The 24,741-nt window shown below is 46.1% G+C and overlaps 1 protein-coding gene across 1 annotated transcript in view; it reads right to left on the reverse strand.

The window, feature by feature from the left end:
* Positions 1–24,741, reverse strand: part of fer1l6 (fer-1 like family member 6) — a gene marked incomplete at both ends in the record, with an annotated part of 53,924 nt that overhangs the window by 20,456 nt on the left and 8,727 nt on the right. Inside the window, 20 exons of the mRNA XM_084162506.1 lie at positions 3,184–3,364; positions 6,056–6,217; positions 7,272–7,379; positions 7,966–8,115; positions 8,421–8,555; positions 8,875–8,999; positions 9,457–9,640; positions 9,951–10,103; positions 10,230–10,349; positions 10,469–10,559; positions 11,700–11,800; positions 12,113–12,233; positions 12,492–12,696; positions 13,756–13,864; positions 14,085–14,443; positions 15,258–15,450; positions 15,813–15,999; positions 22,071–22,227; positions 22,434–22,512; positions 22,623–22,685. Coding sequence (XP_084018632.1) covers positions 3,184–3,364; positions 6,056–6,217; positions 7,272–7,379; positions 7,966–8,115; positions 8,421–8,555; positions 8,875–8,999; positions 9,457–9,640; positions 9,951–10,103; positions 10,230–10,349; positions 10,469–10,559; positions 11,700–11,800; positions 12,113–12,233; positions 12,492–12,696; positions 13,756–13,864; positions 14,085–14,443; positions 15,258–15,450; positions 15,813–15,999; positions 22,071–22,227; positions 22,434–22,512; positions 22,623–22,685 — 2,983 coding nt within the window. The remainder of the gene's footprint in view (positions 1–3,183; positions 3,365–6,055; positions 6,218–7,271; positions 7,380–7,965; positions 8,116–8,420; positions 8,556–8,874; positions 9,000–9,456; positions 9,641–9,950; positions 10,104–10,229; positions 10,350–10,468; positions 10,560–11,699; positions 11,801–12,112; positions 12,234–12,491; positions 12,697–13,755; positions 13,865–14,084; positions 14,444–15,257; positions 15,451–15,812; positions 16,000–22,070; positions 22,228–22,433; positions 22,513–22,622; positions 22,686–24,741) is intronic.

The raw sequence follows: 24,741 nt of genomic DNA on the forward strand, positions 1-24,741 counted from the left end.
GTACCCCAGGAAGGCCACTGTCTTGACGTGAAACTCACATTTCTCTGCCTTGGCGTAGAGGGAATTCTCCAGAAGACGATGAAGGACTTGCTGGACATGGCGGGTGTGTTCAGACAGGTTTCTGGAGTAGATTAAGATGTCATCCAGGTAAACGAAGACAAACTTGTTTAACATGTCCCGCAGTACATCATTCACTAGAGCCTGGAACACAGCAGGAGCATTGGTGAGGCCAAAAGGCATAACCAGATACTCGTAGTGGCCTGTTGGTGTATTGAATGCGGTTTTCCATTCATCTCCCTCCCGGATCCGCACTAGGTGGTAAGCGTTTCTGAGATCCAACTTGGTAAAAACAGTGGCTCCCTGGAGCAACTCAAAAGCAGAGGTGAGCAGAGGCAGAGGGTAACGGTTTTTCACTGTGATGTCGTTGAGTCCCCTGTAGTCGATGCAGGGGCGAAGGGATCCGTCCTTCTTCCCCACAAAGAAGAAGCCAGCACCAGCAGGAGATGAAGATGAACGGATTAATCCTGCGGACAGAGAGCCATTGATGTAGTCCTCCATGGACTTTCTTTCAGGAGCAGACAACGAATAAAGACGACCCTTTGGAGGGGCTGTTCCAGGGAGGAGGTCGATGGCACAGTCGTACGGTCGGTGAGGGGGCAGAGATGTGGCTCTTGCTTTGTTAAACACCTCTCTGAGACCATGGTAGCATTCTGGGACATTGGAGAGGTCAGGAGCGGAGTTAGTAGGTACTGGCCGAGGGGGTAGTGCGGCAGCAAGCAGGCAGGTTCGGTGGCAGTCCTCTCCCCACTCCCTGATCACCCCGGTCACCCAGTCGAGCTGAGGGTTGTGCCGGCGGAGCCATGGGTAACCCAGGATGAGGGGTTGGCCTGGAGAGGGGAGCAGGTGAAACTGGATAGTTTCTTGATGGTTTCCGGACAGACCCATCGAGACCGGGGCCGTGACATGAGTGACCGATCCGAGTAAGTGTCCGTCCAGTGCCCGGGCAGGAATAGGAGGTGTCAAACGGAGGTTCTCCAGTCCCAGTTGGCGTGCCAGCTTGATGTCCATTATGTTGGCCTCGGCGCCAGAATCCACCAGAGCAGCCAGGGTGTGAGTTGAGTCAGAGAGGCGGAGGTGAACTTGCAGCAGGGGTTTGCGGTCGGAGGACTGGATGGTCATTGAACTCAACCGGACTCCCTCTATGCCCGGTGAGCTCCGGCCCTTTAAAGGGCAGGTTACCACACGATGTCCATCACCTCCACAATAGAGGCAGAGGTTTGAGGTGAAGCGGCGCTGGCGCTCTGCAGGAGTGAGAGAGGCTCGCCCAATCTCCATAGGCTCAGACTGATCAAGCTGACCTGGGTGAGTGGCAGTAGATGACAGGAGCCCAGTCGGATCTCTCCGAATGCCGGTAGTAGGTGGACCTTGGCGCCCCCTCTCGCGACGACGGGTCTGTATCCTTCTGTCGATCCTGACAGTCAGTGCGATGGCTTCATCAAGAGTGGAAGGCAGTTCATGGGAGACCAACTCGTCCTTGATATAGTCAGCCAAACTATGGAAGAACGCGTCCACCAACGATGGTGTGTTCCAAGAACTTCGTCTAGCCAGGGTTCGGAAGTCGATGGAATGGTCTGCGACTGTACGTCTGCCTTGTCGAATACTGAACAGTTCACGAGACGCCTCTGCGGTTGGTGAATCCAGGTCAAACACCTTCAGCATCTCCTCAGCAAACAGGTCGAAGGTTGCACATGCGGGGGTTTGACGTTCGAACTCTGCTGTTCCCCAGAGTCGAGCTCGGCCCGTCAGGTGAGTGATGGCATACCCAACTTTAGCCCCCTCCGTGGCGAAGGTCCTTGGCTGCAAGGAGAACTGAAGTCGGCAGCTAGTCAGGAATGAACCGCTCGGGGTTTCCAATCTTGGGTTCCGGAGCAGCGGCTGCAATGACCGGGGCAGGTAACTCGGGGGCAGGGCTGGTGGGCAGACTGGCTGGGGTAAGGTTGGTGAGGAGTTGAATGATCATGGCGAGTTGTTGTTGCTGCTGCTGGAACTGCTGCTCATGCTCATCGGTTTCCATGTCGGGGAAAGTGTGCGCTGAGTCCATAATGGTCAGATCGTACTGTCACGGTTCAGACAGACGACCAGAGGACCACAATTGCGTCACACCAGAAAGTTTATTAAAACTTAAGGGAAAAGGGAAGTAGGGAGTGAATGAAGGCTCCAGGGGTAACAGGGATCCCGTCCAATGTGCTGGGTCTGTGCCCCCCCCAGTGGCAGCGATGCGTCCTATGAAGCCGGTGGTGGGTGGTCCAGAAGTCCTGGGGGGGGGAGACACAGACACAACAGGGCGGAATGAAACAAGGCAGCAGTACAGTTCAAGGGAAATCCAAAATACGTAGTAGCAAGGCAGAAGGCTGGTCAGAGTTACCGGGATTGCAGAGTAGTCAGGAGTCGTTATGGCAGAAGCAGGTCTGGATCTCCTGGGGCAGAAGAGTATCCAAAAATCAGGCAGGTCCGGGGTCACAAAACCAGGGTGAGCCAGAAGCGCGAGCAAACAGGTTCCGGGTGTGAGCTTTGCAGACGATCTGACACCGGAGAGCTGAAAGACAGGGCCTTAAATACTGGGAGAGGTAGTGGGTAATGCAGCGCAGCTGGCAGAGTAATTAGAGCAGAGCAGAGCAGGGACAGGTGGAGCTAGTTAGGCTGAGTAGAGAGAGTGGTGAGCAGAGTGGAAGAAAATTAAGGTGGTAACCCGGTGGAGTGAGAGGCTCATGACAGAAAGTCCTGTTCAACAGTCGGTAAAACAGCACCACCTGAAAGTCCTGTTCAACAGTCGGTAAAACAGCACCACCTGAAAGTCCTGTTCAACAGTCGGTAAAACAGCACCACCTGAAAGTCCTGTTCAACAGTCGGTAAAACAGCACCACCTGAAAGTCCTGTTCAACAGTCGGTAAAACAGCACCACCTGAATGTCCTGTTCAACAGTCGGTAAAACAGCACCACCTGAAAGTCCTGTTCAACAGTCGCTATCCCAGCGGATAAAACTGGTTGAAAGGACGTTGTTACAACAAGAAACTGTTTGTCATTATGACATCTTTTCAATCACTTTTTCGCAGTTTTGCTTTTGGGTTGATAGTGTTTTCTCTCCAGACACATTGTGGTGGTAGGATAGGATTTGACTTTTACCCTCTCTGCTGTGAGGTCCCCGTGGTGAGGTTGGCGTGGACAGCGCGGGAGGAGGGGTGTATTTGAAGGGCTTCAGGTTGTTGATGACGTAGTTTCCCACGAGGGTAGAGCGTCCGAAGGCTCGCCAGTCCACCACACTGATGTTCAGGGGAGGATGAAGGTTCTCATTCTCAGGCAGCTCCTGTGGGAAGGAACAGACAGGGAGGAGATAAAGGTTGAAGGTCAACTCTGCATGTGTCTCTGTCTGTTTCCCAAATGGCACCCGATTCCCTATATAGTGCACTTCTTTTAACCAGAGCCCTATGGGACATAGGGAATAAGGTGTAATTTGGGACGCAGCTAACACCTGTCCACTATTCTACCTAGTTAACAGAGGACAGACTTAGGCAAGTCAAATCAAATCAAATCAAATTTTATTGGCTACATGCGCCGAATACAACAGGTGCAGACATTACAGTGAAATGCTTACTTACAGCCCTTAACCAACAGTGCATTTATTTTTAATAAAAAAGTAAAATAAAACAACAACAAAAAAGTGTTGAGAAAAAAAGAGCAGAAGTAAAATAAAATAACAGTAGGGAGGCTATATATACAGGGGGGTACCGGTGCAGAGTCAATGTGCGGGTGCACCGGCTAGTTGAGGTAGTTGAAGTAATATGTACATGTGGGTAGAGTTAAAGTGACTATGCCAAAATAATTAACAGAGTAGCAGCAGCGTAAAAAGATGGGGTGGGGGGGCAGTGCAAATAGTCCGGGTAGCCATGATTAGCTGTTCAGGAGTCTTACGGCTTGGGGGTAGAAGCTGTTGAGAAGTCTTTTGGACCTAGACTTGGCACTCCGGTACCGCTTGCCGTGCGGTAGCAGAGAGAACAGTCTATGACTAGGGTGGCTGGAGTCTTTGACAATTTTGAGGGCCTTCCTCTGACACCGCCTGGTATAGAGGTCCTGGATGGAAGGAAGCTTGGCCCCAGTGATGTACTGGGCCGTACGCACTACCCTCTGTAGTGCCTTGCGGTCGGAGGCCAAGCAGTTGCCATACCAGGCGGTGATGCAACCAGACAGGATACTCTCGATGGTGCAGCTGTTGAATTTTTTGAGGATCTGAGGACCCATGCCAAATCTTTTCAGTCTCCTGAGGGGGAATAGGCTTTGTCGTGCCCTCTTCATGACTGTCTTGGTGTGTTTGGACCATGATAGTTCGTTGGTGATGTGGACACCAAGGAACTTGAAGCTCTCAACCTGTTCCACTACAGCCCCGTCGATGAGAATGGGGGCGTGCTCAGTCCTCTTTTTTTTCCTGTAGTCCACAATCATCTCCTTTGTCTTGGTCACGTTGAGGGAGAGATTGTTATCCTGGCACCACACGGCCAGCTCTCTGACCTCCTCCCTATAGGCTGTCTCATCGTTGTCGGTGATCAGGTCTACCACTGTTGTGTCGTCTGCAAACTTAATGATGGTGTTGGAGTCGTGCCTGGCCATGCAGTCATGGGTGAACAGGGAGTACAGGAGGGGACTGAGCACGCACCCCTGAGGGGCCCCCGTGTTGAGGATCAGTGTGGCAGTTGTGTTGTTACCTACCCTTACCACCTGGGGGCGGCCCGTTAGGAAGTCCAGGATCCAGTTGCAGAGGGAGGTGTTTAGTCCCAGGATCCTTAGCTTAGTGATGAGCTTTGAGGGCACTATGGTGTTGAATGCTGAGCTGTAGTCAATTAATAGCATTCTCACGTAGGTGTTCCTCTTGTCCAGGTGGGAAAGGGCAGTGTGGAGTGCAATAGAGATTGCATCATCTGTGGATCTGTTGGGGCGGTATGCAAATTGGAGTGGGTCTAGGGTTTCTGGGATAATGGTGTTGATGTGAGCCATGACTAGCCTTTCAAAGCACTTCATGGCTACAGACGTCTGTGCTACGGGTCGGTAGTCATTTAGGCAGGTTATCTTAGTGTCCTTGGGCACGGGGACTATGGTGGTCTGCTTGAAACATGTTGGCATTACAGACTCAGTCAGGGACATGTTGAAAATGTCAGTGAAGACACTTGCCAGTTGGTCAGCACATGCTCGGAGTACACGTCCTGGTAATCCGTCTGGCCCTGCGGCCTTGTGAATGTTGACCTGCTTTAAAGTCTTACTCACATCGGCTACGGAGAGTGTGATCACATAGCCATCCGGAACAGCTGGTGCTCTCATGCATGCTTCAGTGTTGCTTGCCTCGAAGCGAGCATAGAAGTGGTTTAGCTCGTCTGGAAGTCTTGTGTCACTGGGAAGCTCACGGCTGTGCTTCCCTTTGTAGTCTGTAATAGTTTTCAAGCCCTGCCACATCCGACGAGCGTCAGAGCCGGTGTAGTACGGTTCAATCTTAGTCCTGTATTGACTCTTTGCCTGTTTGATGGTTCGTTGGAGGGCATAGCGGGATTTCTTATAAGCGTCCGGGTTAGAGTCCCGCTCCTTGAAAGCAGCAGCTCTACCCTTTAGCTCAGTGCGGATGTTTCCTGTAATCCATGGCTTCTGGTTGGGGTATGTACGTACGGTCACTGTGGGGACGACATCATCGATGCACTTATTGATGAAGCCAGTGACTGATGTGGTGTACTCCTCAATGCTATCTGAAGAATCCCGGAACATGTTCCAGTCTGTGCTAGCAAAACAGTCCTGTAGCTTAGCATCTGCGTCATCTGACCACTTTTTTATTAACCGAGTCACTGGTGCAGGTCTGAAGTCTTTGAGGATGAGTCAGAGCAGATTGAGATGTCCTTGAGGGTGACTGACCAACAGCAGAAGTGGACATTGGATAATATTAAAAGGAGAAGGATATGTTAGTTACCAGGTCAAAGGCGTCCACCAGTGTGGTGAAGTTAGGGTTGGTCATGTTAGTTACCAGGTCAAAGGCGTCCACCAGTGTGGTGAAGTTAGGGTTGTTCTTGTAGCTCTGGATGACAGAGGAGCGCAGGCTTTTCCCAGCACACTCTATAAACACCTGGGGGCGGTCCACAGAAAGGAGCTGCACCTTCTTCAGCTCCCTCAGGCCCCAGAACAACACCTGGATTACATAGAGATCACCATTACAACACCCACAACAACACCTGGATTACATAGAGAACACCATTACAACACCCACAACAACACCTGGATTACATAGATAACACCATTACAACACCCACAACAACACCTGGATTACATAGAGAACACCATTACAACACCCACAACAACACCTGGATTACATAGAGATCACCATTACAACACCCACAACAACACCTGGATTACATAGAGATCACCATTACAACACCCACAACAACACCTGGATTACATAGAGATCACCATTACAACACCCACAACAACACCTGGATTACATAGAGATCACCATTACAACACCCACAACAACACCTGGATTACATAGAGATCACCATTACAACACCCACAACAACACCTGGATTACATAGAGAACACCATTACAACACCCACAACAACACCTGGATTACATAGAGAACACCATTACAACACCCACAACAACACCTGGATGACATAGAGATCACCATTACAACACCCACAACAACACCTGGATTACATAGAGAACACCATTACAACACCCACAACAACACCTGGATTACATAGAGATCACCATTACAACACCCACAACAACACCTGGATTACATAGAGAACACCATTACAACACCCACAACAACACCTGGATTACATAGAGAACACCATTACAACACCCACAACAACACCTGGATTACATAGAGATCACCATTACAACACCCACAACAACACCTGGATTACATAGAGATCACCATTACAACACCCACAACAACACCTGGATTACATAGAGAACACCATTACAACACCCACAACAACACCTGGATTACATAGAGAACACCATTACAACACCCACAACAACACCTGGATTACATAGAGAACACCATTACAACACCCATAATAGAATCCTTTAATATCCCATAGGGACAACCAAACAAAGTACATACACAACACATATCATACTCCAGACCATTCCAACTAATACACAGTTGAACAATGCCCCTGCCACCTGTTCTAGAGATACGGCGCTCTAGTTGGTTGGTTGATCTTCCTCTCACCTCTAATCGATACCTGCTCAGTACAGGTCTGATGTTGGCAGGTACAGGGTAGATATGGCCATCTGGTTCGTCCAGCGGAGGCAGATGCTCTTCTCCTGACTCTGGGATCTATGAGATGAATAACAATGAAACAGCCAAAGGGTGGGAGAAAAATCATGGAGCGAGAGGAAAATCACAGAGAATGAATTCCCCTCGACTCAGATATACTGCACTATGAATTCCCCTCGACTCAGATATACTGCACTATGAATTCCCCTCGACTCAGATATACTGGACTATGAATTCCCCTCGACTCAGATATACTGCACTATGAATTCCCCTCGACTCAGATATACTGCACTATGAATTCCCCTCGACTCAGATATACTGCATTATGAATTCCCCTCGACTCAGCTTGACAGAATACAAACAAACATATCAATTGCACTATACAGGGAATAGGGTTTCATTTGTGCCTCAGTCTCCAGTAGTGTATTTGTTTTTTATTATTATTATTATATATATTTTTAGTCATTTAGCAGACACTCTTATCCAGAGCGACTTACAGGAGCAATTAGGGTTAAGTGCCTTGCTCAAGGGCACATCGACAGATTTTTCACCTAGTCGGCTCGGGGATTAGAACCAGCGACCTTTCGGTTACTGGCACAACGCTCTAACCCACTGAGCCACCCTGCCGCCCAAGGTAGTGTTCTACCTGTATGAGCTCAAAGGCCCCCAGCAGGTCTCCTCCAGACTGGGACCCACAAAACAGAGGACTGTAGTGAAGCTGGGGAGTGGAGTAGGGCTTCCCTGACACCCTCACCACGGGCACTGCCACCGTGCTGCCCAGGTACTCTGCCTTGCCCTGGGGAGGAAAGAAGCAGAAGATACGGTGATGGTGAATAAATAGCCTGTCCCAACATAAGATTATATATCAATCCCGTGAAGGTCACTGTCCTCAAGGGATTCACTTTAAACCAACATATATTGTCACCTTTGATTTGTTTCACCTTTAAACGTTACATTTCTAGCGATTGAACGATATCCCGGATGCCTGCCTGTTTCTGATCTCTTGCCAGCTTGAGCAACAACAAGAGATCAGAAACAGGACTGGCACTGAGGCTAATGAAACGAAGGCATGTCGTAACGTCAGAGGGGTAATTAGCTCACCAGAGCATCGTCGTCATACACCTCGATGACGATGCACGGTGGCTCCTGCTCCAGGTGTGTCAGGTCTCCGTGCAGTGTGACCCGCGTCATCAATAACATCTGGTTCCAGGTCGGGGTTAACGTCTGGTTGATGATCTAAGAGGTCACAGGGAGAACTTACAGCTACGGCCAGGGGTCAGAGACAGAACTTAAGTACCACAGATTGGGTCATAGTTAGTACCTAGAAACATGGCTGGGGTTTAGTAAGTCAGGAAATGAATCGAATGTCCAATTCAGGAATAGAAAAATTCTCAAAGTAAATAGCGCTTGGAAACTTAGCTCATCTACTGAATTGAATGAAATCAGATGGAATTGACCCCAATCCTGGTTAGAACTACACCCATCAAAAGCCCTCTTCTTCTAGGGACTTTCTCTGTAGCTAGATCCCATCCTATGAGAGTTGTGTGGACCTTACGGCGGTGGTGTGACTGTGTGTCAGGAAGGTGACCCTGGCGAAGGGGTCTGAGAGTCCTGTGGAGTCTGCTGCTATCAGCCCTCTAGCCTGGTACATGTGGGCTCGCATCTGGAACTGGTGCTGTTCTGGAGGGAGGAGAATCAGGGTATTATTCCCCAATCTCTCTCTCTCTCTCGCTCTCTCTCTCTCTCTCTCTTTCTCTCTCTCTCTCTCTCTCTCTCTCTCTCTCTCTCTCTGTCTCTCTCGCGCTCTCTGTCTCTCTCTCTCGCTCTCTCTCTCTCTCTCTCTCTCTCTCCCCACCCACCCACCCACCCACCCACCCATCTATCTATCTATCTATCTATCTATCTATCTATCTATCTATCTATCTATCTATCTATCTATCTATCTATCTATCTATCTATCTATCTATCTATCTATCTATCTATCTATCTATCTATCTATCTATCTATCTATCTATCTATCTATCTATCTATCTATCTATCTATCTATCTATCTATCTATCTATCTATCTATCTATCTATCTATCTATCTATCTATCTATCTATCTATCTATCTATCTAATCAATCTATCTATCGTACCTCTATATACCAGATGTACAGGTAGGTTTCCGGGTAGAAACTGCTCCTTAGTGGCGCCCCCTGTGGGTTCAAACCCTCCAGGCAGGTCATCCAGCATATGAGAGGACTCTCTGCAGCTGCCCAGCCACAGGTAAATGTCCAGTTTGGCCTGAACTGACCAGCCTGCTACACGCTTCCCTGGGGGCTGGGAAAGAAAAAGGAGGGGACATGATCAGACTGTGTGTTTGAAATGGTGCCGTAACCACAATATAGAACATTACTCTGACCAGGGTCCTCATAGTGCAAATCACTTCTCTTATAACTGGTATATAAAACCCATGAATTCAAATGTAAATGAGCTAAATTATATGGAAAAATACAGTATGCTTTCTACCCTGCCTGTTTGTAAAAAATGATGAGATGAAGCACATCCAAAATAATTGGAGAGGTGCTGGAAAACAGAACAGCCACGACCGCTGTGACCGCTGCGTGTCTCTTTATTTCTGGTGCCATACCTTCAGGAATAAAGTCTGGATCTTGCCACAGTCTCTGCCTCTCTCCTCAGGGCTGGCAGAGTAGAGCAGGTCACGGGCAGCGATGCGGGCATACGCCACACGCTTGTTGTTACTCAGCATCCACACAAACACATCTGGGATGGTATGCTGTGGCTAGTAGAGAGAGAGAGGAGAGAAACCAGCTCAGTGTCATCTCAGGGATACACACTGTCAATATGCTGCTCTTACATAAACAAACACACACACACACAGACAACATACAAGAACAGACGTGCATACCTCTTCCACTAGGAATCTCAGTTTCCGTGTGAGTTTTAGAGCCTCCTGCAACGTCTCCTTCATACTGCGAGCCTTCCTCTTCCCCTCGGAGATGGTTTCTGCCTCTCTGACCATACTCTCCTGTAGAATGAACATCATCATCATCATCATCATCATCATCATCATCATCATCATAATTTAACAATTCTGTCTCTCAGAAGAGTGGACTACAGGTAGGGTCTAGAGGCCAGGGCACCAACCAGCTCCTCTTTACACATGGTCAGGCGTTTCTTATCCAACATGGTCAGATTATTCCGCCTCACTTCCCCTTCTGCAAAGGCTATGAAGCTCCTGCAAGCAGAAGAGATAGCAATCACACACACACACACACACACACACACACACACACACACACACACACACACACACACACACACACACACACACACACACACACACACACACACACACACACACACACACACACACACACACACACACACACACACGCAAACATACACACACACTGTTTGAGTTACTATAAGAACCAGTACATTTGCACCATATAGTCAACAGTGTTGTCAGTATGCACCAGATAGTCAACAGTGTTGTCAGTATGCACCATATAGTCAACAGTGTTGTCAGTATGCACCAGATAGTCAACAGTGTTGTCAGTATGCACCATATAGTCAACAGTGTTGTCAGTATGCACCATATAGTCAACAGTGTTGTCAGTATGTACCATATAGTCAACAGTGTTGTCAGTATGCACCATATAGTCAACAGTGTTGTCAGTATACACCATATAGTCAACAGTGTTGTCAGTATGCACCATATAGTCAACAGTGTTGTCAGTATGCACCATATAGTCAACAGTGTTGTCAGTATGCACCATATAGTCAACAGTGTTGTCAGTATGCACCATATAGTCAACAGTGTTGTCAGTATGCACCATATAGTCAACAGTGTTGTCAGTATGCACCATATAGTCAACAGTGTTGTCAGTATGCACCATATAGTCAACAGTGTTGTCAGTATGCACCATATAGTCAACAGTGTTGTCAGTATGCACCATATAGTCAACAGTGTTGTCAGTATGCACCATATAGTCAACAGTGTTGTCAGTATGCACCATATAGTCAACAGTGTTGTCAGTATGCACCATATAGTCAACAGTGTTGTCAGTATGCACCATATAGTCAACAGTGTTGTCAGTATGCACCATATAGTCAACAGTGTTGTCAGTATGCACCATATAGTCAACAGTGTTGTCAGTATGCACCAGATAGTCAACAGTGTTGTCAGTATGCACCATATAGTCAACAGAGTTGTCAGTTTGCACCAGATAGTCAACAGTGTTGTCAGTATGCACCATATAGTCAACAGTGTTGTCAGTATGCACCATATAGTCAACAGTGTTGTCAGTATGCACCAGATAGTCAACAGTGTTGTCAGTACCATCAGTTTAATGGTCTTGTTTGCGTTACATACCTGGCGTCCGTGATAAACTCCTGAAAGACTCGGCGCATGAGAGCTTCTGTTCCTGGATCTGACAGCTTGTTCAGTTCACCTGTCTTGGCCACACCTTCTTCCTGTGTGGAATATGATGACATCTCTTCAATGACATCACCACAATGACATCATCACTCAAACAGGGTGCAAACACGTGATGGTACCATGACATGGTATTACTATAATATAATAATAATATGCCATTTAGCAGACGCTTTTATCCAAAGCGACTTACAGTCATGCGTGCATACATTTTTTGTGTATGGGTGGTCCCGGGGATCGAACCCACTACCTTGGCGTTACAAGCGCCGTGCTCTACCAGCTGAGCTACAGAGGACCGTGATTGTACACTGTCTAAACCATTTAATGTTAAGTGGAAAAAAGTTACGCACAAACATGACAGCGATGTTCTCCAGCAAGTTAGAGCTGTGCAGGCGGTAGGTGCGATCCTCCCAGCAGCTCATTATGTGGACACACGGCTTCCGCTGCTCAATGGGCAGGTACATGTAATACCTGGAGACGCACACAGAGTTTTCTACATATGCGACCGTTTTGATGTTGATGCTTTAGACTCCATGGGCTTGGTTTATCAGACACAGATTAAGTCAAATTCTGGACATTGAGGGACAGTTTTCTGGATACATACCTGGACTAAGAGGCATGATCAATGGAGGATTTCTATTGGAAAAAGCTTTCTAGTCCAGGACTTAAAATCTGTGTCTGGGAAACTGACCCTATGTGTACATCAGGATCAATTCCAAAAAGTAAAACCTGTTTCCATCAATTATGAGGGGTTTCTCTGGGGGTGTGGTGGACTGGCATGGATACTGCCAGGGGCCAGGTTTGGGGTCCTGGCGGTCCATCAGGGGGGTGCTGTCAAGATCCTGACCCTCCAAAACCCTCTCTGCTACTGGCTTCTCCTCCTTCCTCTTACTGCTGACCGGAGGGGAGACCTCCAGGACGTTCCCAAAGTTACCTACACACACACACACACACCCGCACACACACACACACACACACATATATATACATACAGACAGACAAGGATAGAATAGAGTAGAAAATAATATGATAAGATAGAAAATAATGGAATATAAAAGAATCGAATAGAGTAGAGTAGAGAAGAGAAGAGAGGAAAGGAGAAAAGAAAAGAAGAGAGGAGAGGAGAGGAGAGGAGAGGAGAGGAGAGGAGAGAAGAGAAGAGAAGAGAAGAGAAGAGAAGAGAAGAGAAGAGAAGAGAAGAGAAGAGAAGAGAAGAGAAGAGAAGAGAAGAGAAGAGAAGAGAAGAGAAGAGAAGAGAAGAGAAGAGAAGAGAAGAGAAGAGAAGAGAAGAGAAGAGAAGAGAAGAGAAGAGAAGAGAAGAGAAGAGAAGAGAAGAGAAGAGTAGAGCAGAGTAGAGTATAATTGAAAAGAGTAGAGTAGAGTAGAGAAGAGAAGAGAAGAGAAGAGAAGAGAAGAGAAGAGAAGAGAAGAGAAGAGAAGAGAAGAGAAGAGAAGAGAAGAGAAGAGCAGAAAAGAGTAGAGTATAATTGAAAAGAGTAGAGTAGAGTAGAGTAGAGTAGAGTAGAGTAGAGTAGAGTAGAGTAGAGGAGAGGAGAGGAGAGGAGAGTAGAGGAGAGGAGAGGAGAGGAGACGAGAGGAGAGAAGGAGGAGAGGAGAGGAGAGGAGAGGAGAGGAGAGGAGAGGAGAGAAGAGAAGAGAAGAGAAGAGAAGAGAAGAGAAGAGAAGAGAAGAGAAGAGAAGAGAAGAGAAGAGCAGAAAAGAGTAGAGTATAATTGAAAAGAGTAGAGTAGAGTAGAGTAGAGTAGAGTAGAGTAGAGTAGAGTAGAGGAGAGGAGAGGAGAGGAGAGTAGAGTAGAGGAGAGGAGACGAGACGAGACGAGAGAAGGAGGAGAGGAGAGGAGAGGAGAGGAGAGGAGAGGAGAGGAGAGGAGAGGAGAGGAGAGGAGAGGAGAGGAGAGGAGAGGAGAGGAGAGGAGAGGAGAGTAGATGATGTTATGTAATTGATTTATCAATGGATGGATGCATAACTTACCAACAGACAACTCAAAGCTGATGGGTTTGTCTCCTATCTTTCTGTCGATCATCGTGGCCTCGAATACCGTTCCAAACAGCAAAAAGCTGTCCTTGTCATCATCATTGAGCTGAGGGGGGACAGGACAATATAGGTTCAACATTGAAATGAATAGGACTAGAGTGTTCTGTCTATAATGTATTTTTGTATGTGTGTATATACCACAAGTAGATTAGCTGTAGTCATGGCGTGAGCTAGTGGGGATCCTAATCAATAATAATGAACCGTTTTTATAGGATCATTACAAAAACAATCTTCCATCATTACCCTCTCTTTATATCTCTCCTCACCTGAGGTGGAGACTCCACTGGCATCACCTCCGCCCCGAGGGCCTTGGCTTTCTCCTCCTCCCCCGCTCCTCCTCCTCCTCCTCCTCCTCCTCCTCCTCCAGCCCCTTTAGGGTCCTTCCCTGCTGCTTTACCTGCCTTGGCGTCCTTCAGAGGTTTGACTAACCGGGACAGCTTAGACTCCCCCCCTCCCCCTCCCCCACCCGACAGGATCTCTACAGCCAGCTCCAGATACACCCTGCCTCTCCAGGACACCCCCTCCCCCACCCCCTCGTTCAGTTCGGGGTTGTCATCCACTAGAGAGAAGTTACGGGCTGAACCGTAGATGTTGACCCAGGCCGGACCGAAGGTAGGGAGGAAGCCTGGAGACAGAGGAAGAGATTAGAACACATGACATACTGATATGATAATAACATGCTGTGACTCTAGTGTTTGGTTGCATCCCCCCCCAAAAAAATGTCACCTTGTGCTCCACTTTTGGCCAGAGTACTATTGGCACCACCTCATAGGGCTCTGGCCAGAAATAGTGCACTATATAGGGAATAGGGTGCCATTCTCTGGTCTAAAGTAGTGCACTATATAGGGAATAGGGTGCCATTCTCTGGTCTAAAGTAGTGCACTATATAGGGAATAGGGTGCCATTCTCTGGTCTACAGTAGTGCACTATATAGGGAATAGGGTGCCATTATCTGGTCTAAAGTAGTGCACTATATAGGGAATAGGGTGCCATTCTCTGGTCTACAGTAGTGCACTATATAGGGAATAGGGTGCCATTCTCTGGTCTAAAGTAATGCACTATATAGGGAATAGGGTGCCATTCTCTGGTCTACAGTAGTGCACTATATAGGGAATAGGGTGCCATTCTCTGGTCTAAAGTAGTGCACTATATAGGGAATAGGGTGCCATTCTCTGGTCTACAGTAGTGCACTATATAGGGAATAGGGTGCCATTCTCTGGTCTAAAGTAATGCACTATATAGGGAATAGGATGCCATTCTCTGGTCTAATGTAGTGCACTACATAAGGAATAGGGTGCCATTCTCTGGTCTAAAGTAGTGCACTATATAGGGAATAGGGTGCCATTTTGAAAACATCCTATAATTCATCCTATAACATTATGATATCAATCAGTCAACCAATCAATCAGTCAACCAATCAATCAGTCATGACTCCTGACCTTTGTCCCCGTCCTGTTCATTGGAGATCCTCCTCAGGTCTATGTAGTGTGTTCCTATGGCCACGTCGTTCATACTGCCCTCGTCCCAGACCTGGATCTTAAGCCGCTGACACAGAGGAGGGAACATCTCCGTAAACACTATCTGCTCGTTCCACACAGGGTCTGCTGTACTCTTCTGGGTGGACGTCCTGCCCTGTAACAGCAAAACATAGAGAGAGGCATGAAGTAGCTAGGGCCAAGTGTTTTTCACACTTCTGTCCGTGGCCTGTTTTTGTAGCCTGGTCCCAGATCTGTTGGTGCTGTCTTGCCAACTCCTATGGTCATAGTCACGTGTGACAATACAGCACAAATAGATCTGGAACCAGGCTAAGAATTGTGAAAACTGATGTATTTCAGTAAGGTCCTGCTGTCTGAACACCTCATGCACAAGTGTCTGTCTCTCGCCTTACCAATAACATTTACATTTACATTTACATATACGTGGTCTGTCTCCTTATCAATAACATTACTGTAGCATCATGTACTAGAGTGTCTGTCTCCTTATCAAAACGTTACCATCTGTTTGAAGAAGGACACCACCACGTATGGGTCTATGAGGGCTGTGTTTTCCCCTATGAAGGCCTTGGTGACGTTAGCCATGATGGAGGAGTTGTTACGAGGCAGACCCTCCGCTCTATACACCTTCACATAGAACCTGGCCCAGGGACGCTCTGAGGGGAACCCCTCGGGAACCAACAAGTTCCTGGGTAAAAGGTCAGAGAGTGAAAAAAATTAGAGAGAGAATGGCATCTAATAATAATAATAATATGCCATTTAGCAGACGCTTTTGTCCAAAGCGACTTACAGTCATGCGTGCATACATTTTTGTGTATGGGTGGTCCCGGGGATCGAACCCACTACCTTGGCGTTACAAGCGCCGTGCTCTACCAGCTGAGCTACAGAGGACCACGAGGGACTGCATCTGAAATGACCAGCTTCCTGGACTAGCCTTCTGGACTAACCTCATGGACCAGCCTCCTGGTCTAGCCTCCTGGACCAGCCTCCTGGACTAGCCTCCTGGACTAGCATCCTGGACTAACCTCCTGGACCAGCCTCCTGGACCAGCCTCCTGGACTAGCCTCCTGGACTAGCCTCCTGGACTAGACTCCTTGACCAGCCTCCTGGACTAGGCTCCTGGACTAGCCTCCTGGACTAACCTCCTGAACTAGCCTCCTGGACTATCCTCCTGGACTATCCTCCTGGACTAACCTCCTGGACTAGCCCCCTGGACTAGCCTCCTGGACTAGCCTCCTGGACTAACCTCCTGGACTAGCCTCCTGGACTATCCTCCTGAACTAACATCCTGGACTAGCCTCCTGGACTAGCCTCCTGGACTAGCCTCCTGGACCAGCCTCCTGGACTAGCTTCCTGGACTTTCCTCCTGGACTAGCCTCCTGGACTAGCCTCCTGGACTAACATCCTGGACTAATATCCTGGACAAGCCTCCTGGACTAGCCTCCTGGACTAGCCTCCTGGACTAGCCTCCTGGAATAACCGATTGGACAAGCCTCCTGGACTAACCTCCTGGACTAGCCTCCTTGACTAGCCTCCTGGACTAACCTCCTGAACTAGCCTCCTGGACTAACCTCCTGAACTATCCTCCTGGACTAATCTCCTGAAAAAGCCTCCTGGAATAACCTCCTGGACTAACCTCCAGGACTAGCCTCCTGGACTAACCTCCTGGAATAATATCCTGGACAAGCCTCCTGGACTAGCCTCCTGGACTAGCCTCTTGATCTAGCCTCCCGGACTAGTCTCATGGAATAACCTACTGGTCTAGCCTCCTGGACTAACCTCCTGGACTAACCTCCTGAACTAGCCTCCTGGACTAACCTCCTGAACTAGCCTCCTGGACTAACCTCCTGAACTAGCCTCCTGGACTAACCTCCTGAACTAGCCTCCTGAACTAGCCTCCTGGACTAACCTCCTGAACTAGCCTCCTGGACTAGCCTCCTGGACTAACCTCCTGGACTAACCTCCTGGACTAACCTCCTGAACTAGCCTCCTGGACTAGCCTCCTGGACTAACCTCCTGAACTAGCCTCCTGGACTAGCCTCCTGGACTAGCCTCTTGATCTAACCTCCTGAACTAGCCTCCTGGACTAACCTCCTGAACTAGCCTCCTGGACTAACCTCCTGAACTAGCCTCCTGGACTAACCTCCTGAACTAGCCTCCTGGACTAGCCTCCTGGACTAACCTCCTGAACTAGCCTCCTGGACTAACCTCCTGAACTAGCCTCCTGGACTAACCTCCTGAACTAGCCTCCTGGACTAACCTCCTGAACTAGCCTCCTGGACTAACCTCCTGAACTAGCCTCCTGGACTAACCTCCTGGACTAACCTCCAGATCTGTTTGTGCTGTCTTTTTAACTTCATTGCTGTACTTGAATTTAATTGAATTTATTTGGGTAAAGACATATACAGCAAGATAACCATTGTATTCCCAGAGGATAGCAGAGTGTAATGAAAACCATATACAGTACCAGTCAAAAGTTTGGACACACGTACTCATTCAAATAAAATAAAATAAAATGGTATTTGTCACATGCGCCGAATACAACAGGTGTAGACCTTACAGTGAAATGCTTACTTACAAGCCCTTAACCAACAATGCAGTTTTAAGAAAGAATACCCCCCCCAAAAAAATAAAAAAATAATAATTGTAAAAAGATAGAAAAAAAAAAAATACTATATAAAATTATACTAAATAAAAGTAACAAATAATTAAAGAGCAGCAGTAAAAATAACAATAGCGAGGCTATATACAGGGGGTACCGGTACCGAGTCAAAGTGCCGGGGCACCAGTTAGTCGAGGTAATTGAGGTAATATGTACATGTGGGTAGAGTTAAAGTGACTATGCATAGATAATAAACAGAGAGTAGCAGCGCAAAAGAGGGGGATGGGGTGGGGGGGCAGTGCAAATAGTCCAGGTAGCCATGATTAGCTGTTCAGGAGTCTTATGGCTTGGGGGTAGAAGCTGTTTAGAAGCCTCTTGGACCTAGACTTGGCGCTCCGGTACCGCTTGCCGTGCAGTAGCAGAGAGAACAGTCTATGACTAGAGTGGCTGGAGTCTTTGACAATTTTTAGGGCCTTCCTGAATAGAGGTCCTGGATGGCAGGAAGCTTGGCTCCAGTGATGTACTGGGCCGTACGCACTACCCTCTGTAGTGCCTTGCGGTCGGAGGCCGAGCAGTTGCCATACCAGGCAGTTATGCAACCAGTCAGGATGCTCTCGATGGTGCAGCTGTAGAACCTTTTGTGGATCTGAGGACCCATGTCAAATCTTTTCAGTCTCCTGAGGGGGAATAGGTTTTGTCGTGCCCTCTTCACGACTGTCTTGGTGTGCTTGGACCATGTTAGTTTGTTGGTGATGTGGACACCACACGGCCAGGTCTCTGACCTCCTCCCTATAGGCTGTCTCGTCGTTGTCGGTGATCAGCCCTACCACTGTTGTGTCATCGGCAAACTTAATGATGGTGTTGGAGTCGTGCCTGGCCATGCAGTCATGAGTGAACAGGGAGTACCCCTGAGGGGCCCACGTGTTGAGGATCAGCGTGGCAGATGTGTTGTTACCTACCCTTACCACCTGGGGGCGGCCCGTCAGGAAGTCCAGGATCCAGTTGCAGAGGGAGGTGTTTAGTCCCAAGGTCCTTATCTTAGTGATGAGCTTTGAGGGCACTATGGTGTTGAAAGCTGAGCTGTAGTCAATGAATAGCATTCTCACATAGGTGTTCCTTTTGTCCAGGTGTGAAAGGGCAGTGTGGAGCGCAATAGAGATTGCATCATCTGTGGATCTGTTGGGGCAATATGCAAATTGGAGTGGGTCTAGGTTTTCTCAGATAATGGTGTTGATGTGATTCATGACCAGCCTTTCAAAGCACTTCATGGCTACAGACGTGAGTGCTACAGGTCGGTAGTCATTTAGGCAGGTTACCTTAGTGTTCTTGGGCACAGGGTGGTCTGCTTGAAACATGTAGGTATTACAGACTCAGTCAGGGACATGTTGAAAATGTCAGTGAAGACACTTGCCAGTTGGTGAGCACATGCTCGGAGTACACGTGCTGGTAATCCGTCTGGCCCAGTGGCCTTGTGAATGTTGACCTGCTTAACAGTCTTACTCACATCGGCTACGGAGAGCGTGATCAAACAGTCATCCGGAACAGCTGATGCTCTCATGCATGTTTCAGTGTTACTTGCCTTGAAGCGAGCATAGAAGTAATTTAGCTTGTCTGGTAGGCTCGTGTCACTGGGCAGCTTGCAGCTGTGCTTCCCTTTGTAGTCTGTAATAGTTTGCAAGCCCTGCCACATCCGACGAGCGTCGGAGCCGGTGTAGTACAATTCGATCTTAGTCCTGGATCTTAGTCAACTTTTTGGACGAGATGGGTCCCATTATGCCTGGCGAAAACCAAACACTGCATTCCATGAATTCTGCTCTGTATCAGAGAATTCTACAGGAGAATGTCAGACCATCCGTCTGTGAGCTGAACCTGAAGCACAGCTGGGTCATGCAGCAAGACAATGATCCAAAACACACAATCAAGTCTACATGAAAATTTATAAAAAGCAACAAATTGGAAGTTTTGGAATGGCCTAGTCAAAGTCCAGACCCTAATCACAATTGAGATGTTGTGGTAGGACTTGAAAAGAGCAGTTCATGCTTGAAAACCCACACATCACTGAGTTAAAGCAGTTCTGCATGGAAGAGTGGGCCAAAATTCCTCCAAAGCGACGTGAGAGACAACTACAGGAAGCATTTGGTTGCAGTCATTGCAGCTAAAGGTGGCACAACCAGTTATTGAGTGTAAGGGGGCAATAACTTTTTCACACAGGGGAATTGGGTGTTACATAACTTTGTTTATGAAATAAATGAAATAAATATGTAATTGTTGTGTTATTTGTTCACTTATGTTCCCTTTATCTAATATTAGGTTTTGGTTGAAGATCTGATAACATTCAGTATCACAAATTTGCAAAAGTAGAGAAAATTAGAAAGGGGGCAAATACTTTTTCATAGCACTGTACATGTGGGTAGAGTTTATTTTTATATTTTTTTACACTGTAGAATAATAGTGAAGACATCAAAACTATGAAATAACACATATGGAATCATGTAGTAAGACAAAAAGTGTTAAACAAATCAAAATATATTTTATATTTGAGATTCTTCAAATAGCCACCCTTTGCCTTGATGACAGCTTTGCACACTCTTGGCATTCTCTCAACCAGCTTCATGAGGTAGTCACCTGGAATGCATTTCAATTAACAGGTGTGCCTTAAAAGTTAATTTGTGGAATTTCAACAGGACAATGACCAAACACACCTCCAGGCTGTGTAAGGGCTATTTTACCAAGAAGGAGAGTGATGGAGTGCTGCATCAGATGACCTGGCCTCCACAATCCCCCGACCTCAACCCAATTGAGATAGTTTGAGATGAGTCGGATGGCAGAGTGAAGGAAATGCAGCCAACAAGTGCTCAGCATATGTGGGAAGTCCTTCAAGACTGTTGGAAAAGCATTCCAGGTGACGCTGGTTGAGAGAATGCCAAGAGTGTGCAAAGCTGTCATCAAGGGTGGCTTTTTATAGAATCTCAAATATAAAATATATTTTGATTTGTTTAACACTTTTTTGGGTTACTACATGATTCCATATGTGTTATTTCATAGTTTTGATGTCTTCACTATTATTCTACAATGTAAAAAATAGTACAAATAAAGAAAAACCATTGAATGAGTAGGTGTGTCCAAACTATTGACTGGTACTGTATATACAGTAATACATCAACAAAGGGCTTTGTTATATACCAGAGGAACCTCCTTCCTGCATGATAACAGGCTTTGTTTTGTTTATTTTACCCTATTACTTTGTATTTGGTGATGATAAGTAGGATTACTCATACTTTAATCTCACAAAGCCAGACGAGTGTCTCTGAATAATTCTATAATGCCATGTTGCTACATACTCATAGGCCTGCTACTTAAAGTCACCTGTCTCCATGCTGCTACTTAAAGACACCTGTCTCCATGCAGGTCAAACAAGAGTGTGTCTTACTTGTCTGTTGTGTTTCTCAGCATCGCTGGTCTTCTGGGAGAGCTGTGTGTGTTTGTGTGTGTGTGTGTTTGTGTGTGTGTGTGTTTGTGTGTGTTTGTGTGTGCGTGTGTTTGTGTGTGTGTTTGTGTGTGTGTTTGTGTGTGTTTGTGTGTTTGTTTGTGTGTGTGTGTGTGTTTGTGTGTGTGTGTGTGTGTGTGTGTTTGTGTGTGTGTGTGTTTGTGTGTGTGTGTGTGTGTGTGTGTTTGTGTGTGTGTGTTTGTTTGTGTGTGTGTGTGTGTTTGTGTGTGTGTGTGTGTGTGTGTGTGTGTGTGTGTGTGTGTGTGTGTGTGTGTGTTTGTGTGTGTGTGTGTTTGTGTGTTTGTGTGTGTGTGTGTGTGTGTGTGTGTTTGTGTGTGTGTGTGTGTTTGTTTGTGTGTGTGTGTGTGTGTGTGTGTGTTTGTGTGTGTGTGTGTGTGTGTGTGTGTGTGTGTTTGTGTGTGTGTGTGTGTGTGTGTGTGTGTGTTTGTGTGTGTGTGTGTGTTTGTTTGTGTGTGTGTGTGTGTGTGTGTGTGTGTGTGTGTGTGTGTGTGTGTGTGTGTGTTTGTGTGTGTGTGTGTGTGTGTGTGTGTTTGTGTGTGTGTGTGTGTGTGTGTGTGTGTGTGTGTGTGTGTGTGTGTGTGTGTTTGTGTGTGTGTGTGTGTGTGTGTTTGTGTGTTTGTGTGTGTGTGTGTGTGTTTGTGTGTCTCACTTTTCTATCTGCTCCTCAGCATCGCTGGTCTTCTGGGAGGGTTGTGTGGCGTCTCCCTTCCCCGTCACGCTGATGTCGCACTTCAGGTAACCTTTGACCCCGGTCCTGATGTCTGCCGGGTCCGTCAGCACCGCCCACTTATTGGTGAACTGGTGACCTAAGACAGGACACATATCATGTTCAAGTTTATTTGCTGTAACAAATCAATTGGTCATCTTACTCACCAGAGCTCACATTGAAAACAGCAACAACAAAAAAAGTAACATTAGCATACAGTCAGCTTCTAAGCAATACAGTCAGTTATTAAAAAGCACTGGGCTGAGGCATGGGGGAGCATGTCATGTGATCATGTCGCTCTCTTACCAGGTTGTCTATAGACGGTTCCCACATCCAGCTTGAACGAGCCCACACAGAAGCCTTTCATGATCTTGGTGTGCATCACCTGGAGAAGACACAAACAAACTCAATATTGTAGAGTTGTTCTTTTGCTTTTTATATGAATCTTGAAAATATGGTCAAATATCTTTATGGATGAGCAATGTATTTACTCACTGATAGTTTGATGACTTTGTCAAAAAATCTCTCTTGATGGCCATAATAATCAAATACGAAGTACTGTTTCAAAACAGAAAGAGAAGATGGATTGTTACAGATCCAGTCTTTGAGTTGTACAACAAGGAAAGACAATGATTATTATTATTATTATTATTATTATTATTATTATTATTATTATTATTATTATTATTATTATTATTATTATTATTCCAATACCAACATTTGGTAACACTTAATTTTAAGGGTCCTTGTTACAGTGTAATTACAGTGTAACAGGTATTTTAATTAATCGTAATCATTCATAGTAACACTGTAATAACTACATGTAACTGGTGGTAATTATGGTCTGTAATTACAGGGGTGTACCAATGAATGCTTGTTACCATGCTTGTTACAAATGTTAAAGTTTCCGATAGCATCAAATTTTTTCTAACCTTGACTAGCTAGCTAGCTAGCTAAAGCTGGCAAATATGCTATGGTCGCTCCTCGCTAGCAAACAAGCTAGCTAACGTTAGCTGGACTCGATTGACTCGAACCTTGTTCTCACGGTGTGCGTTACCCAAGGGTATTACATGAGACACACCCAGCATGTTAACGTTACTTGTGTCAACACGCTATGAGTAGCGTTAGTTCCTTTTCAATGTAGCTAAACACAGCTAACTTATTAGTGTTAGCAAGCACTATTATTGCTAACTGGATAACGCAACAACTAGCTAGGTAGCTAGCTGGGCCTAGCTAGCTAGTTGCCTTAACTAGAAATGACGATGACGATCGCTAGGGGTAATATAGAGTGTCAATGCTAACTTGTCATACATTCTTCTTCTCTACCACAGATTCTCACAAGGTCTCAGACTCCAGGAAAGAAACGGATGAAGACAGAGTCGAAGTTCTATTCTTACTTGTAATGTTAAAAAGGGGGAAAAAAATGACAATCACATTTTTCTAATTGAGCTATTTAGGCTACTCCTACTAGAAAAAAGAAGAAAAAAAAAGGAAAAAGAATGCCATTTAGCAGACGCTTTTATCCAAAGCGACTTACAGTCATGTGTGCGTACATTCTTTGTGTATGGGTGGTCCCGGGGATCGAACCCACTACCCTGGCGTTACAAGCGCCGTGCTCTACCAGCTGAGCTACAGAGGACCATAGGCTACAGATATGAGTCACCACTAGAATAGATATTTTAAAGTTATTGAGTAGGCCTATATCTTTGTTTAAATAATGAATCTAATAATACAAATCCTTATTATTTTGTAATAAACTGTCTTTTTACATATTGCAATAAAGTTGACTAAAGTAGAAGCTCGTGTTTTGTTTGTATGTGTCTTCACTTGCTAATGAGTAGTAAGTAATTATATAGAAATTGCTCATAGGTAACAATAAAGTTACACTTCACTTTAAATAGCTAAATCATGTGTAACAACTAGCGACAACCTTGTAATCATACAGATGTTCCAGATATGTACTCTGTGTTGTATTAGTGTGTTTATTTTCTCACTTGGATGGTGTTTTCAGAGTCTGAAGATTAGATCGTCAGAATGTACTTTTTTAGGTACACAATAATAACAGGTAAGTACCCCTCAAGATACACTTCCTGTTAAAGATACACTTCCTGTTAAAGATACATTTCCTGTTAAAGATACACTTCCTGTTAAAGATACACTTCCTGTTAAAGATACACTTCCTGTTAACTAGCTAAATCCTGTGTAACACCTAGTAATTACATTGAACTTCTGCAGATATTGCATGTACTCAGTGGTGTACTAGTGTGTACTCTGTATAAACATGTACTCTGTGGTGTACTAGTGTGTACTCTGTATGAACATGTACTCTGTGGTGTACTAGTGTGTACTCTGTATGAACATGTACTCTGTGTTGAGTTTGTTGGTTTATCCTCTCTCTTGGATGGCAAGGAGGTTCAGGTTGTCATAATGGGTAACGTGCACATTTCATTTAATAAAGTTCATAATTTCATAAATTCATAAAGTATTTTTTTTTTTAATAATCTGGCATGACACCAGTATGGTAGACTATATCTGAACTGTTTTTTTTTGTAAACTCAACCAATTTATACCCTTTTTAGTAAAAAGTTTTAGGTGCAAGTGCTAGCAAGAACAT

This window comes from Coregonus lavaretus (assembly GCF_964263955.1).
Source record: "Coregonus lavaretus genome assembly, chromosome: 5".
NCBI classification, from domain to species: domain Eukaryota; kingdom Metazoa; phylum Chordata; class Actinopteri; order Salmoniformes; family Salmonidae; genus Coregonus; species Coregonus lavaretus.